General features: G+C 44.4%; 1 protein-coding gene across 2 annotated transcripts in view; it reads left to right on the top strand.

Annotated features, from left to right (window-relative positions):
- The window catches only part of srgap1a (SLIT-ROBO Rho GTPase activating protein 1a), a 145,088-nt gene that overhangs the window by 100,550 nt on the left and 31,899 nt on the right, over positions 1-12,639 (top strand). Inside the window, exons 11-15 of one of the 2 annotated variants that reach the window (XM_036977679.2) lie at positions 841-868; positions 4,586-4,619; positions 8,334-8,394; positions 9,542-9,619; positions 10,380-10,514. In XM_036977679.2, coding sequence (XP_036833574.2) covers positions 841-868; positions 4,586-4,619; positions 8,334-8,394; positions 9,542-9,619; positions 10,380-10,514 — 336 coding nt within the window. Of the gene's footprint in view, positions 1-840; positions 869-3,607; positions 3,717-4,585; positions 4,620-8,333; positions 8,395-9,541; positions 9,620-10,379; positions 10,515-12,639 lie in introns of both variants that reach the window. The other variant, XM_036977675.2, reaches the window with a different exon arrangement.

Below are 12,639 nucleotides of genomic sequence, written 5' to 3' on the forward strand. Positions count from 1 at the left end.
GCAAATCCCGCTAATCTTTTGGCCAGCAGCATACCACCCTGCATACCACTGCTGGCTTGCTTCTGAAGCTAAGTGGGGTTGGTCCTGGTCAGTCCCTGGATGGGAGACCAGATACTGCTGGAAGTGGTGTTGGAGGGCCAGTAGGAGGCACTCTTTCCTCTGGTCTAAAAAAATATCCCAATGCCCCAGGGCAGTGATTGGGGACACTGCCCTGTGTAGGGTGCCGTCTTTCAGATGGGACGTTAAACGGGTGTCCTGACTCTCTGAGGCCATTAAAGATCCCATGGCACTTATCGTAAGAGTAGGGGTGTTAACCCCGGTGTCCTGGCTAAATTCCCAATCTGGCCCTCAAACCATCACGGTCACCTAATAATCCCCAGTTTACAATTGGCTCATTCATCCCCCTCCTCTCCCCTGTATCTATTCCCCAGGTAATCTCTGCAAATGAGAACGTGTTCTCAGTCAACCTACCTGGTAAAATAACGGATAAATTAAAAATCTTAATTCCACCCCTCAGATGTCCACAGAGTAACCGCTCTTTTACCAGTATTTTACCATTTCCTTATACAATACATCCTTCAATTTTACTGTGATGTGTCACGAGGGTCTTTACCCTCTCTTTTTGTACCATGTCTACTGAGATTGCCCTAAAAATCAATACTCTTTACCTAAGAGTATAATAATGAGGCCAAAGGTTATGGGCAGATGGCAGGGCTGCATCGTGCTTTACTGAGCGTGTGCACAAAGCACTGCAGTGTCTCGGGGACGTGTCCCAAGTCTCATCTCATATCCCCCCTCTAATCGCTCTCTCTTCCCCTTTTCTCCCCTCGATCTCCACAGGTCACAGAGGGGACTATATGACCACAAGGTAAGACACTACCACTATCTCATATACAGACCTCTTAGGTTTTACTAAGACCCTTTATAAGACTGAGTTGTCCACATTCAGTTCTTTAAAAACCTTCCCCAAAAGTCATTGTACTTTCCATTCCGAACACTATTTATCATTATCCTCCTAGAGTCAAATTTCCAATAACGTCTAGACACATTTACACTGGTTTGTAAAGAAAATAAAAGTTAGGCATCTGAAAAGTTTCTCCCTTAGCACTATGTGCACAGTGAAGAAATCCCTACTGTACCCTAACTCCTGACCTTGGAGAGATAGAGAGCAGAGAGAGCAGATGTTACTGCTCTGGACTCCCCTGGGATTTAATTTGCCATATGCCTAGCATGGCATGGAAATTATTCCGAATCCCCCCCCCTTTGAATTTTCTGAGATAGCAAAGCAATGTTCTTTCACAGGGGGAGAGAGAGGGATAAATACTGTCATTTGCATGCAAATGCACTGTGTGTTAGTATCAAGATCAAAGTCCCTTTGGAGGGATTATTTGTGACCCACCACCTGGATTCAGTCCTAAATTTGAAATGGCGTTTTTACATTGGATAAAAGTAGAGACTCAGAGCTAGAAAATGGTATATCACTACAGTTAAGGAACAATGGGGAAGTAATTCTGCTTTGAAAGTTGATAAACTTGTAACCCCATTTTTTTTGAAAATGGCCCCTGAATGTTTTGGTACACCGACTGGAGAGCTCTTCTTTTATCAACACCCATTCAGCATCGTTCACACCCTTTAAAGCCTTAGCCCCACCCATCTCTTTAAGGGTTCACATGTGAGGCCATTTGCTAAACAGAGTGAGTACGGTAGTGTAGTAAATAACCAAAGATTTTCAAGACTAAACGTGGTGGAAGTTGAAGCAAAAAGTAGTAGTAAAAATACACTCTAGTCCTTGCCCTGTATCCTAATCTGATTTTGGTGCAGGTCATGTTCTTCGCATTACCGTCTCTGGTAAACAGAAACTATATCAAATATAAATGTGTCACATGCACAGGATACAGAAGGTGTAAACAGTACAGTGAAATGGTTACTTGCACAGTGGAGTCTTTGGTTTAGACATCTAGCTAGCTAAACAATGAGCCATAATCCCAACTCTAATGCCGCGTTGTATGTACACATACTTAGAAGCTCATGTTATAGACAGAAGTATGCTACATGGAAGACCAATCCGAAATTATCTCTCGGCATGTCCAGCCCACTCATTATCTCAGCCAATCATGGCTAGCGGTAAGGTTGTGACTTTTTCCATGGCTAAAGCAACTAGGCTCGTAATTTGACCATTTTATTTGTATTTACAGATGGCATACAAGTTTGTTATTAAGGCACATGAACGTTCACATGTACCATTTCTGCCCAAAAAATGCATTTTGATAATTAAAATGTCTCGCCTGTGAAGTAGTGAGGTGAAACGGATCACATTTAAAGTTACGGGTGATTCTATGAATAATGAAACATTTCTCTCCACTTTAAGCAGTCTGATATATTGATTGTTTTGACACTTTGTATGTGGAGTAAAATGGTTTACTCCACATACAAACTTATAATTACGAATGACAACTTAGACATATAAACAATGACTACATCTCATCTGCCCAGACCCACATGCTCACACCCCCATCCCTAGTGCCTGTATTGTTGTTTGTAACCTGGCCTTAAATTGTACCAATTAGTTTTTCTCGGTTGCCCATGCTATTTCAATAATAAATCATTTGATTTTTCCATTGTTTTAATGATGGCAGATTGATTGACTTCCTACTTTTTAGTATACAATATTTCAAGATGAGAGATGAGAAGAGAATTGTCCAGCCCATTGTGTATCTCACTACACCCCCATATGACATGTCTTGAAATATGCAGACAGACGGATTAAAACAAAGTTTACATTGTAATACTTTTGACAGCAAACTTTCTAGGTCCGCCCACAACTTCCGGACTTCACAGCATTCCCAGAGAGCATGGATTGAGTCATTCCTTTTACACTTGAGACATGACTCTGCCATTGTGCTGTAGAACTTGTCAATTTTGTCTCTTGTATAATAAATTCTCTATATTACTTCAGACTGGATTAAGCGTACATTTTAGTTAACTGTCATTTCGTTAGTTATGCTCCATGAGCATTTTTCTCTTGCCTATTCCAGTGGAAACTATGAGAATGACAGTAGTTAATATCAGTATGGGTAGGGGAGCAACGGGGGATGACTAGAGGGACAACCCCGCTGGTAACTGTCGTGAGATTACTGAACTAACTCACGGGACAACCACCCCCGCCCTGGGTGCCACACACACCCTCACCCACCGGGACATGTCGTGAGGTGGATGCTACCGCACGGCGCCCCCTCACACTCCACCCAGCAGGCCTGTTATTTTCATGACCTTTTGATGTTTGGTGGAAAGGAAAAGGAAGGATATCAAACCCTCTAACTATAGGAGTTGGTGACCGCTCAATGAGACTAGTGGGGATATCCGATCGGGGCCCAGCATCATTTCACAACGAACACTCGGAAACTCTCAGAACAGGCTTACCGGTCCCTGACTGACCCCATAAGCGACAACACAACAAGTCACTTTTTTGCCATAGTTTAGAAAATGCGTGTTTACTTTGTCTAAGCATCTGGACTCTCAATGTCAGAATGTTTTACCAAACTATCTACACTGTATGTTCATGGTGGACGATTTCTCTAGCTTCTGTAACAGCATCTCCATCTTCTAGGCCTCCCAATGTGCCGCCAAAACCTCACGGTGGCACGAATAGGAGGGCTAGGCCCCGCTCGGTCTTTAACGTCAAGTTGTTTAATGGCAATCTGGAGTCCTTTGTCAAGGTACTGGTCAAGTCCGGCCTCGCACCGCGACCGACCGTCTCTCCGACCGTTACCATAATGATGATCGTAACTCAACCACTCTCGCTTGGCCTTTTTCCTGGGGTTTGATCATTGCGCCGACTACAACTCTGTGGTTCTATTTTTTTCTGGGTTTTCTCTGCAGCTGTGTAGTCTCAAACGCTGGGGAAGCACAGAGACAGCATTGGTACTGACAGGGTGAATCCAGGGGAGGTGGAATAATGGCAGAGCAGAGGGCACGCGATAACAGAGTGGGGGGGTGAAGGAGGAGAGGATTGAGGGGAGATGTTTGTCTCCATCTTTCCTCCGGAGTCCATGCTGTCAGCTATGGCATTGGTATTTCTCTCTCTCTCTCTCTCTCTCTCTCTCTCTCTATCTCTCTCTCTCTCTCTCTCTCTCTCTCTCTCCTCTCTCCTCTCTCCTCTCTCCTTTCTCTCTCTCTCTCTTTCCCCCCCCCCTCTCTCTCTCTCTTTCCCCCCCCCCCCCTCTCTCTCTCTCTTTCCCCCCCCCCTCTCTCTCTCTCTTCCCCCCCCCCCCTCTCTCTCTCTCTTCCCCCCCCCCCTCTCTCTCTCTCTCTCCCCCCCCCCCCCCCTCTCTGGCTGGTATAAAAGCAGCCATAGTCAGCAGGATATATGCGACAGCCAGGGACGGTGGCCAGAGTGATAAGGGATTCACCACCTCATAGTGCCCTGCTGTCCTCCCTGTTCCTTCCCCCGCGTTTGATAGCCGCTCTGTACTCAGTGAGGGCTGGGCTCGGCTGTGGTACTGTAGGTGGCTGCTGTGGTGATTTAATCTGGGTTTCGCCTCTCTCTCCTCCTGCTCTCTCTGCTTCCTTTTATTCTTCCTTGTAGCCGTGGACGACGGAACTCGCACGCCAGACACCAGGTAGGGTGGAGAACCTGGAGTCTAAAGGGACCGATCCCTACTGCTGCCTGTCTGTCTATATTGACTTCCCTCCTGTCTGTTTGTCTCCTTTTCTGCCCTGCCCCTAACACCACTGCCACTTCCTGTCTGTGAAAACCTTGGACCTGTGTGTGTTGATGTGCACTACTAACTCCCTGGAGGTTTGATCTGAAAGACTGAACTGCCCACATCTATAGATGTCATTTCATTTGATATCCTAAATCCTTATATCCATGGTTGAGCTGGATACTGAAGTATAACTTGGCCCGTACCCAATAAATTCCACATCTACCCCGTTCTTACAATTTGGCTCAGATTACATTGTACAATTATTAGAATACCCAACAGTTATTTTAAACCTTCCAACATCTACATTGATAGTATATGTTGGGAGAAATCCAATACCCATCTGGCTTAGTGCTCACGTCACATGTGATTGTATTACATCAGCATGCACTATAGTGGCCCAGGCCCTGTCCATCTCCGCTACAGAGCGTTGGTAGCCGGTGATTCCTGGAATCCTGTCATGATTTCTGTGTTTGGGGCCGTGTGTATATTCCCTGGGGTGAAAACAGAGCCAAAACATTATTAGAAGCTTGTAAGAGTTCTCTGCCTTAGCAGAGAGATGGCAGCTGGTACTTCTGCAAAGTGTAAGCTACTCTCTGAGGGAGGGAGGAATGTGTTTTCTTTAATGCAGTGTTCCCCAATGGTCAGCCCGTGCCCGGTGCGTTTGTTTGGCCCCTTAAGTTTTCTGAGCAAACACAAATAATACAGTACCAGTCAAAAGTTTGGACACACCTACACATTCCAGGGTGTTTCTTTATTTTTACTATTTTCTACAATGTAGAATAATAGTAAAGACATAAACTATGAAATAACACATGCATTTCAATTAACAGGTGTGTCTTAAGTTAATTTGTGGAATTTCTTTCCTCAATGTGTTGTGACAAGGTAGTGGTGGTATACAGAAGATAGCCCTATTTGGTAAAATACCAAGTCCATATTATGGAAATAACAGCTCAACTAAGCAAAGAGAAACGACAATCCATCATTACTTTAAGACATGATGGTCAGTCAATCCGGGAAATTGCAAGACCTTTGAAAGTTTCTTCAAGTGCAGTCGCAAAAACCATCAAGCGCTATGATGAAACTGGCTCTCATGAGGACCGCCACAGGAAAGGAAGACCCAGAGTTACCTCTGCTGCAGAGGATGAGTTCATTAGAGTTAACTGCGCCTCAGATTGCAGCCCAAATAAATGCTTCACAGAGTTCAAGTAACAGACACATCTCAACATCAACTGCGTGAATCAGGCCTTCATGGTCAAATTGCTGCAAAGAAACACTACTAAAGGACACCAATACGAAGAAGACACTTTCAATGAACTTTAGACCAATGGAAATCTGTCCTTTGGTCTGATGAGTCCAAATGTGAGATTTTTGGTTCCAACCGTCGCGTTTTTGTGAGACGCAGAGTAGCTGAACGGATGATCTCCGCATGTGTGGTTCCCACCGTGAAGCATGGAGGAGGTGTGATGGTGTTTTGCTGGTGACACTGTGTGATTTATTTAGAATTCAGGGCACACTTAACCAGCATGGCTACCACGGCCTTCTGCAGCAATATGCCATCCCATCTGGTTTGTGCTTAGTGGAACTATCATTTGTTTTTCAACAGGACAATGACCCAACATACCTCCAGGCTGTGTAAGGGTTATTTGACCAATAAGGAGAGTGGTGGAGTGCTGCATCAGATGACCTGGCCTCCACATTCACCCGACCTCAACCCAATTGAGATGGTTTGGGATGAGTTGGACTGCAGAGTGAAGGAAAAGCAGCCAACAAGTGCTCAGCATATGTGGGAACTCCTTCAAGACTGTTGGAAAAGTATTCCGCATTAAGCTGGTTGTGAGACAATGCTGAGAGTGTGCAAGGCTGTCATCAAAGGGTGGCTACTTTGAATAATCTCAAATATGAAATATATTTTGATTTGGTTAACACTTTTTTGGTTACTACATGATTCCATGTGTTATTTCATAGTTTTGATGTCTTCACTATTATTCTACAATGTAGAAAAAAGTAAAAATAAAGAAAAACCCTTGAATGTGTAGGTGTGTGTGCCTGTGTGTGTGTGTGTGTGTGCCTGTGTGTAAGTGTGTAAACTCAACATGTGAAGTGTTGGTCCCATTATTTCATGAGCTGAAATAAAACATCCCAGATATTTTCCAAATGCACAATTAGTTTATTCCTCTCAAATGTTGTGCACAAATGTGTTTACATCCCTGTTAGTGAGCATTTCTCCTTTGCCATGATAATCCATCCACCTGACAGGTGTGGCATATCAGATTAAACAGCATGATCATTACACAGGTGCACTTTGTGCTGCAGACAATAAACGTCCACTCTAAAATGTGTAGTTTTGTCACACAACGCCACAGATGTCTCAAGTTTTGAGGGAGCGTGCAATTGGCAGCCACCTCCAACGTCGTTTTAGAGAATTTGGCAGTACATCAAACTGGCCTAACAACCACGCCAGCCCAGGACCTCCACATCTGAGTTCTTCACCTGCGTGCTCGTCTGAGACCAGCCACCCGGGCAGTTTCATATTTTAGAGTGGCTTTTTATTGTCCGCAGCACAAGGTGCAGCTGTATAATGGTAATTCTGTTTAATGAACCTCTTATATATGGATTATGTTGGCAAAGGAGAAATTCTGACTAACAGGGATGTTCACATATTTGTGCAGTTTTTGTTGTTGAGGAATTAGCTTTTTGTGCGTATGGAAAATGTCTGTGATCTTTTATTTCAGCTCATGAAACATGGGACCAACGCTTTACATGTTGTGTTTTATATTTTTGTGAAATCACCAGGAAATTAGCTTAATTAAATCAGGTTATTTTAATTTAGAAAATCTGTTCCCAACTATTCCCACGCATAAAGACTCATCCCAATGTAATCAAGGGTTGAAATTATTATGTTTTTGTCAAATACTCAATCTGTTTGGGAATCTTGAGGTCAGTTTGCACTGTACAAATGATTTATAACAATGTTCAAGTCCCCCTTCCATCCGGTCAGGGAAAAATCTGTCCCCGGATGAATGTAATTGGGGACCCCTGCTGTAAAGGGACAGCTCCTCCTCTTCCCCTTTCTCACTCTCCACTCCATAGGAGTGTGTTAGTAGCACCGTTACATAACCTCCCATCACTTATCACTCCCAAGTGTGCTCGAGTGTTGACGTAAAACATTAACATGATAAAGGGGCCATTTCTTTTGCACCTCTGGAGCCCCGTAGAGTTGTATTGGGTAAGAGGAACACTTGCACAGGCTTGTCGTTGTGGTCAGTGAGTCACCACTGTAGTTAGTGATCTATTAAACTCATGGAGATGTTGTTGAGGGGAGTGAATGGTTCTACAGCTGCAAAACTCCAGTCCGTCTCTGTAAACTTTCAATATGATCATTAGTAACACTACTGTAGTCCCTCTCATGCCTATGACAGACGGTATAATGTCTTATATAGTTGTTATAAAGGCTTTATAAATGCATACGTAAGGGGGGCTTCAGTAAAATGTTACCGATCATTATCAGTCCAATGGTGGACATGCATGTAGATAAAAATGTGTGTGTAAAGTCTATATAATATGTTGCGTCGGAGGTCAGGATGATCCATCTATCACTAATGACATGCCATTCCTCTTGTTGTGAAGGACTCTGGACAAGCTATCCCCCGCGTGGTCGAGAGCTGTATTCGATTCATCAATCTGTATGGTGAGTTGATCACCCGTGACTTACTAATATTTCGCAATGCAACAGCTATGGTTTTCTTTCAATTTCACAACTCTTGCAGGCCAACCAAGTGTAACAGTCAAATGGCTATTTGGTGCAGATTTTTCTCTTTTTAAAAGCGAGAATTGTGTTCAACCTGTTCAATGTTTAACCTGTTCAATGCTTGACCTTTCCAAGTTTGGTCAAATGTAACATTCCGCCAATTTCAGTGTTCATTGTTTGCGTGTGTCCATTCTTCCCGTGTCAGTGTTAGAATCCGTTTAATTTTAGTCCGTCATGGGAAAGACTACGCAGATACCATCTTGCTTACTGCAACCATCCATACAGCCAATGGGATGCAACCGTAGAGATGTAGAGCGATCGCAACATTGTATCTGTCCCTTTTATTGGTGTCTGTGAGCACGCAGGAAGCGCCATTGAGGCCATCTCCATTTTGAAGTAGTCAATTTCATTCTACTACTTCAATGAGTTGGTAAACAAACTGAAATGTGTGATCCCTCCTGATGACCTGGATGGAATTATGTGATCCTTCCTTAACCCATAGGAAGTCCCACCCAGTTGACTACTTCAAAATGGTTGAAAGTCCTCAATGGTGCTGCCCATGCTAAAACATGCTTTTGGGCACCTGAGTTCTCTATACATCTCTTAACGATGCAACACACACTTCCTTCACACACGCTGTCAAATAGGTTAGTTAGGCTATTACTGTAAGTAACGTTAATAAAACTCCTACAGAACATGTCAGCTTAATCTTTTGACGCTAATGACCTCTTTCCATGTTTTGCGGACACCGGCGACGTCTTACAATACTGGGGCGGCCGTCTTGTGACGGGGAAGACATCGGCTAATTAAGCTCTGCGCTAACCTCTGACCTATCTCCTTATTAAATCCCGGCTGGAGGACACTTTAGTGAGACTTGATTGCGGTCTCTCTCGCTCCTGAATTATCTTTAATTGGAAAAGTGAAGGGTGGAGGAACGGGATGTGGCCTTTTAGTTGGGATTTAAACTGGCTTTTTGCACTGGTGTTTTTTTTTTGTAATGGCTGCCTGTCATCATGAACTAAGTGTGTGTGTGTGTGTGTGTGTCTCCATCTCCTCTCTTTCTCGCTCTGTTCTTTGTTCTCTTCAGGCCTTCAACATCAAGGGATATTCCGTGTGTCCGGGTCTCAGATGGAAATCAATGACATAAAGAACTCATTCGAGAGAGGTGGGATGTTATTAACATGTTACAGTCAATTGACACTTCACACATTTTGAAATGAATGGATATGAGTGGACTTTAATTGATTATATAATACTTTTGAGCTACAGACTTTGACTTGGTCTAGTTGCCACTTCACTTACTATTTTAAAATAATTTGTTTACACTGGTAGGAACTTATCAAATGTATTTCTAAAGCCCTTCTTACATCAGCAGATGTCACAAAGTGCTTATACAGAAACCCAGCCTAAAACCCCCAAACAGCAAGCAATGCAGGTGTAGAAGCACGGTGGCCAGTCCTCTTCTGGCTGTGCTGGGTGGAGATTATAAGAGTACATGGCCATTATTAAAGCCAAATCTTTCTTCAAGATGTTCAAACATTCATAGATGACCAGCAGGGTCAAATAATAATCACAGTGTTTGTAGATGGTGCAACAGGTCAGTACCTCAGGAGTAAATGTCAGTTGGGTTTTCATAGCTGACCATTCAGAGGTTGAGACAGCAGGCGCATTAAAAAGAGCGAGTGACGAAGGAGGAGGAGAGAGCTGAGAACAGCAGGTCTGGGACAAGGTTGCATGTTAGCCGCAGGCAGAACAGTTGAAACTGGAGCAGCAGCACGACCAGGTGGACTGGGGACAGCAAAGGAGTCATCAGGCCAGGTAGTCCTGAGGCGTTGCCAGTGTGTAAGTTTAACTTCCTTCTAGTGAGGGGAAATCACATCATTGCCTGCATACATATCCCTCACATACACTTATCGGTCTCCCAGGTAACGACCCGTTGACAGATGACGAGAACAACCACGACATCAACTCAGTGGCCGGTGTTCTCAAACTCTACTTCCGGGGCCTGGAAAAGTCCCTCCTGCCCAAGGAAAGATTTAACGACCTCCTCTCCTGTATCAGTAAGTAGCTTCTTTCTTTTTTTTTTCAATTTTACCCCTTTTTCTCCCCAATTTCGTGGAATCCAATTGTTTAGTAGCTACTATCTTGTCTCATTGCTACAACTCCCGTACGGGCTCGGGAGAGACGAAGGTTGAAAGTAATGCGTTCTCCGATACACAACCAACCAAGCCGCACTGCTTCTTTACACAGCGCGCATCCAACCCGGAAGCCAGCCGCACCAATGCGCCGGAGGAAACACCGTGCACCTGGCAACCCTGGTTAGCGCGCACTGCGCCCGGCCCGCCACTGAAGTCGCTGGTGCGCGATGAGAGAAGGATATCCCTACCGTCCAAACCCTCCCTAACCCGGATGACGCTAGGCCAATTGTGCGTCGCCCCACGGACCTCCCGGTCGTCAATAGCATGCTGCTGTGTTACCCTGTCTTTGTGCCCGGGTGTGAATAGTACCACTGTGTGTCCTTCGGTCTTCTCCGCTGACTAGAGCATTCATGGGATGAGCTGGGACACGAAGCTCACCGTACAGCCTGGTGTTGGGTGATGAAATGTAGAAAGGCAGAAGTACAGTAGTGTTTACATCAAACCAAACAGTGGTGACTTTGCTACTCTCACACAGACGGCCATATTGTTCTCTTACCGTAACAGCGGTGTGACACGGTCTGACGTAGTTCAGTCAGGCCTTTGTGGGATTCGCTCTGACCTTATAAGATGTCATGTGAGGGCTTTGAGGGTGGACTAGTGGAGTAGCCACTGTTGTTCAAGAACAATAAACTGGCTAGTGTGAGTCACATGTACTGTACTCGACGTGTGATGTAATGCCTTTGGTGGTGTGTGTGTGTGTGTGTGTGTGTGTGTGTGTGAGTGAGCGAGATATGGCATTGGCTTACACTTGTGAGGGATGGGGATTCCCTGTTTACATTCTCTAAGGCCTAACATACCAGCGCTTGGAGAGTGGGCCTCATGCCCAGCCAGCAGTCTCCATATGAATAAAACCCTGTCTCCAGCACAGTGTCAAGATTGGACAAACACACGTGTCTGTACATGAGGTTGTATAGTTGCACGTTTCTGCCTTGTCTGTCTACTGTCTTCCACAGCGAGTGAGGTGGGGTGATCGTGAGGAAAGAGCGGGGGGGGGGCAGTTCTTTAAATAGCATCCTTCTGAAGTGTTCAGGAACCATGCAGAAGAGAACTCACGTAAGATGAATAACATCACAAGTATTCCCTAAAGCCCATCTCCCAGATGGCCCAAACTCGTTTCATGGTGACAGCGCTATTTCAGGAAGCCATCGTCGTGGCCAATGGAAAAACATGAAATGGGCTGCTTTGGAACAGAGGAGATGGGCGGGTTAATGCGTAATTGAGCAGCGCTCAACGCTTTGTATGATCGTTCTGACACAAGACTAAAGTTTTGTGAGATGCTTTGTCATAATTATTGCAGCAGTGACAAAAAATTGATCAATACGGCAGTTTATTTAAAAAATGTTCTTCGCAAGAGAGAATCAAGAGGGAGATGATAACAGAGAGAGATACAAAGAGAGAGAGAAACAGTGCGAGGTACATTTGTACTTTCGTCCTTTAGTAGACACTCTTGCCCAAGCACTTACAATCAGTGCTTTTTTTAAACTAAAGTAGGTACGCATGCATGTGCACGCACGCTCCCTTTCCCATCTGTTAGTGTCACTTTCTTGTGATATTTAGGGCAGCAACAGAACTGGAAACGGCAGCATTTATTCCAGTGTGATTTATAACTGTGGAATTGTCCTCAATGATATTTCTAACGGTTTTAAGAACCGTGAGTATCCTTACTGGTATTTGGAGCTGCTCAGAGCTTCATCTATGGTTAGTAAGTCTTTGTGAGGGCCCATGAGATTGTAGCCTGATTAAACCAGAGTGAATGTAGCATTCAATCTGGTTCAACCAGGCTATAGAGCAGGGGCCTGCAACAGGTGTGCCATATCCAGCCCACAAGTGATTTCATTGAGAGGGGGGGTTGTATTTGAGTTTTTGGTTGAAATAAAATTGTAAAAAAAAAGACAAGGAATATTATAGAAAATCTGTTCCCAAGTACTACTCCCCCCCCCACCCCCAACAAAAAAAAGAGAGACATGGGATCGTGTCTCAATGTAAT

The sequence above is a fragment of the Oncorhynchus mykiss genome, chromosome 1 (assembly GCF_057628025.1).
Source record: "Oncorhynchus mykiss isolate SJ-2025 chromosome 1, ASM5762802v1, whole genome shotgun sequence".
Classification (NCBI taxonomy): Eukaryota; Metazoa; Chordata; class Actinopteri; order Salmoniformes; family Salmonidae; genus Oncorhynchus; species Oncorhynchus mykiss.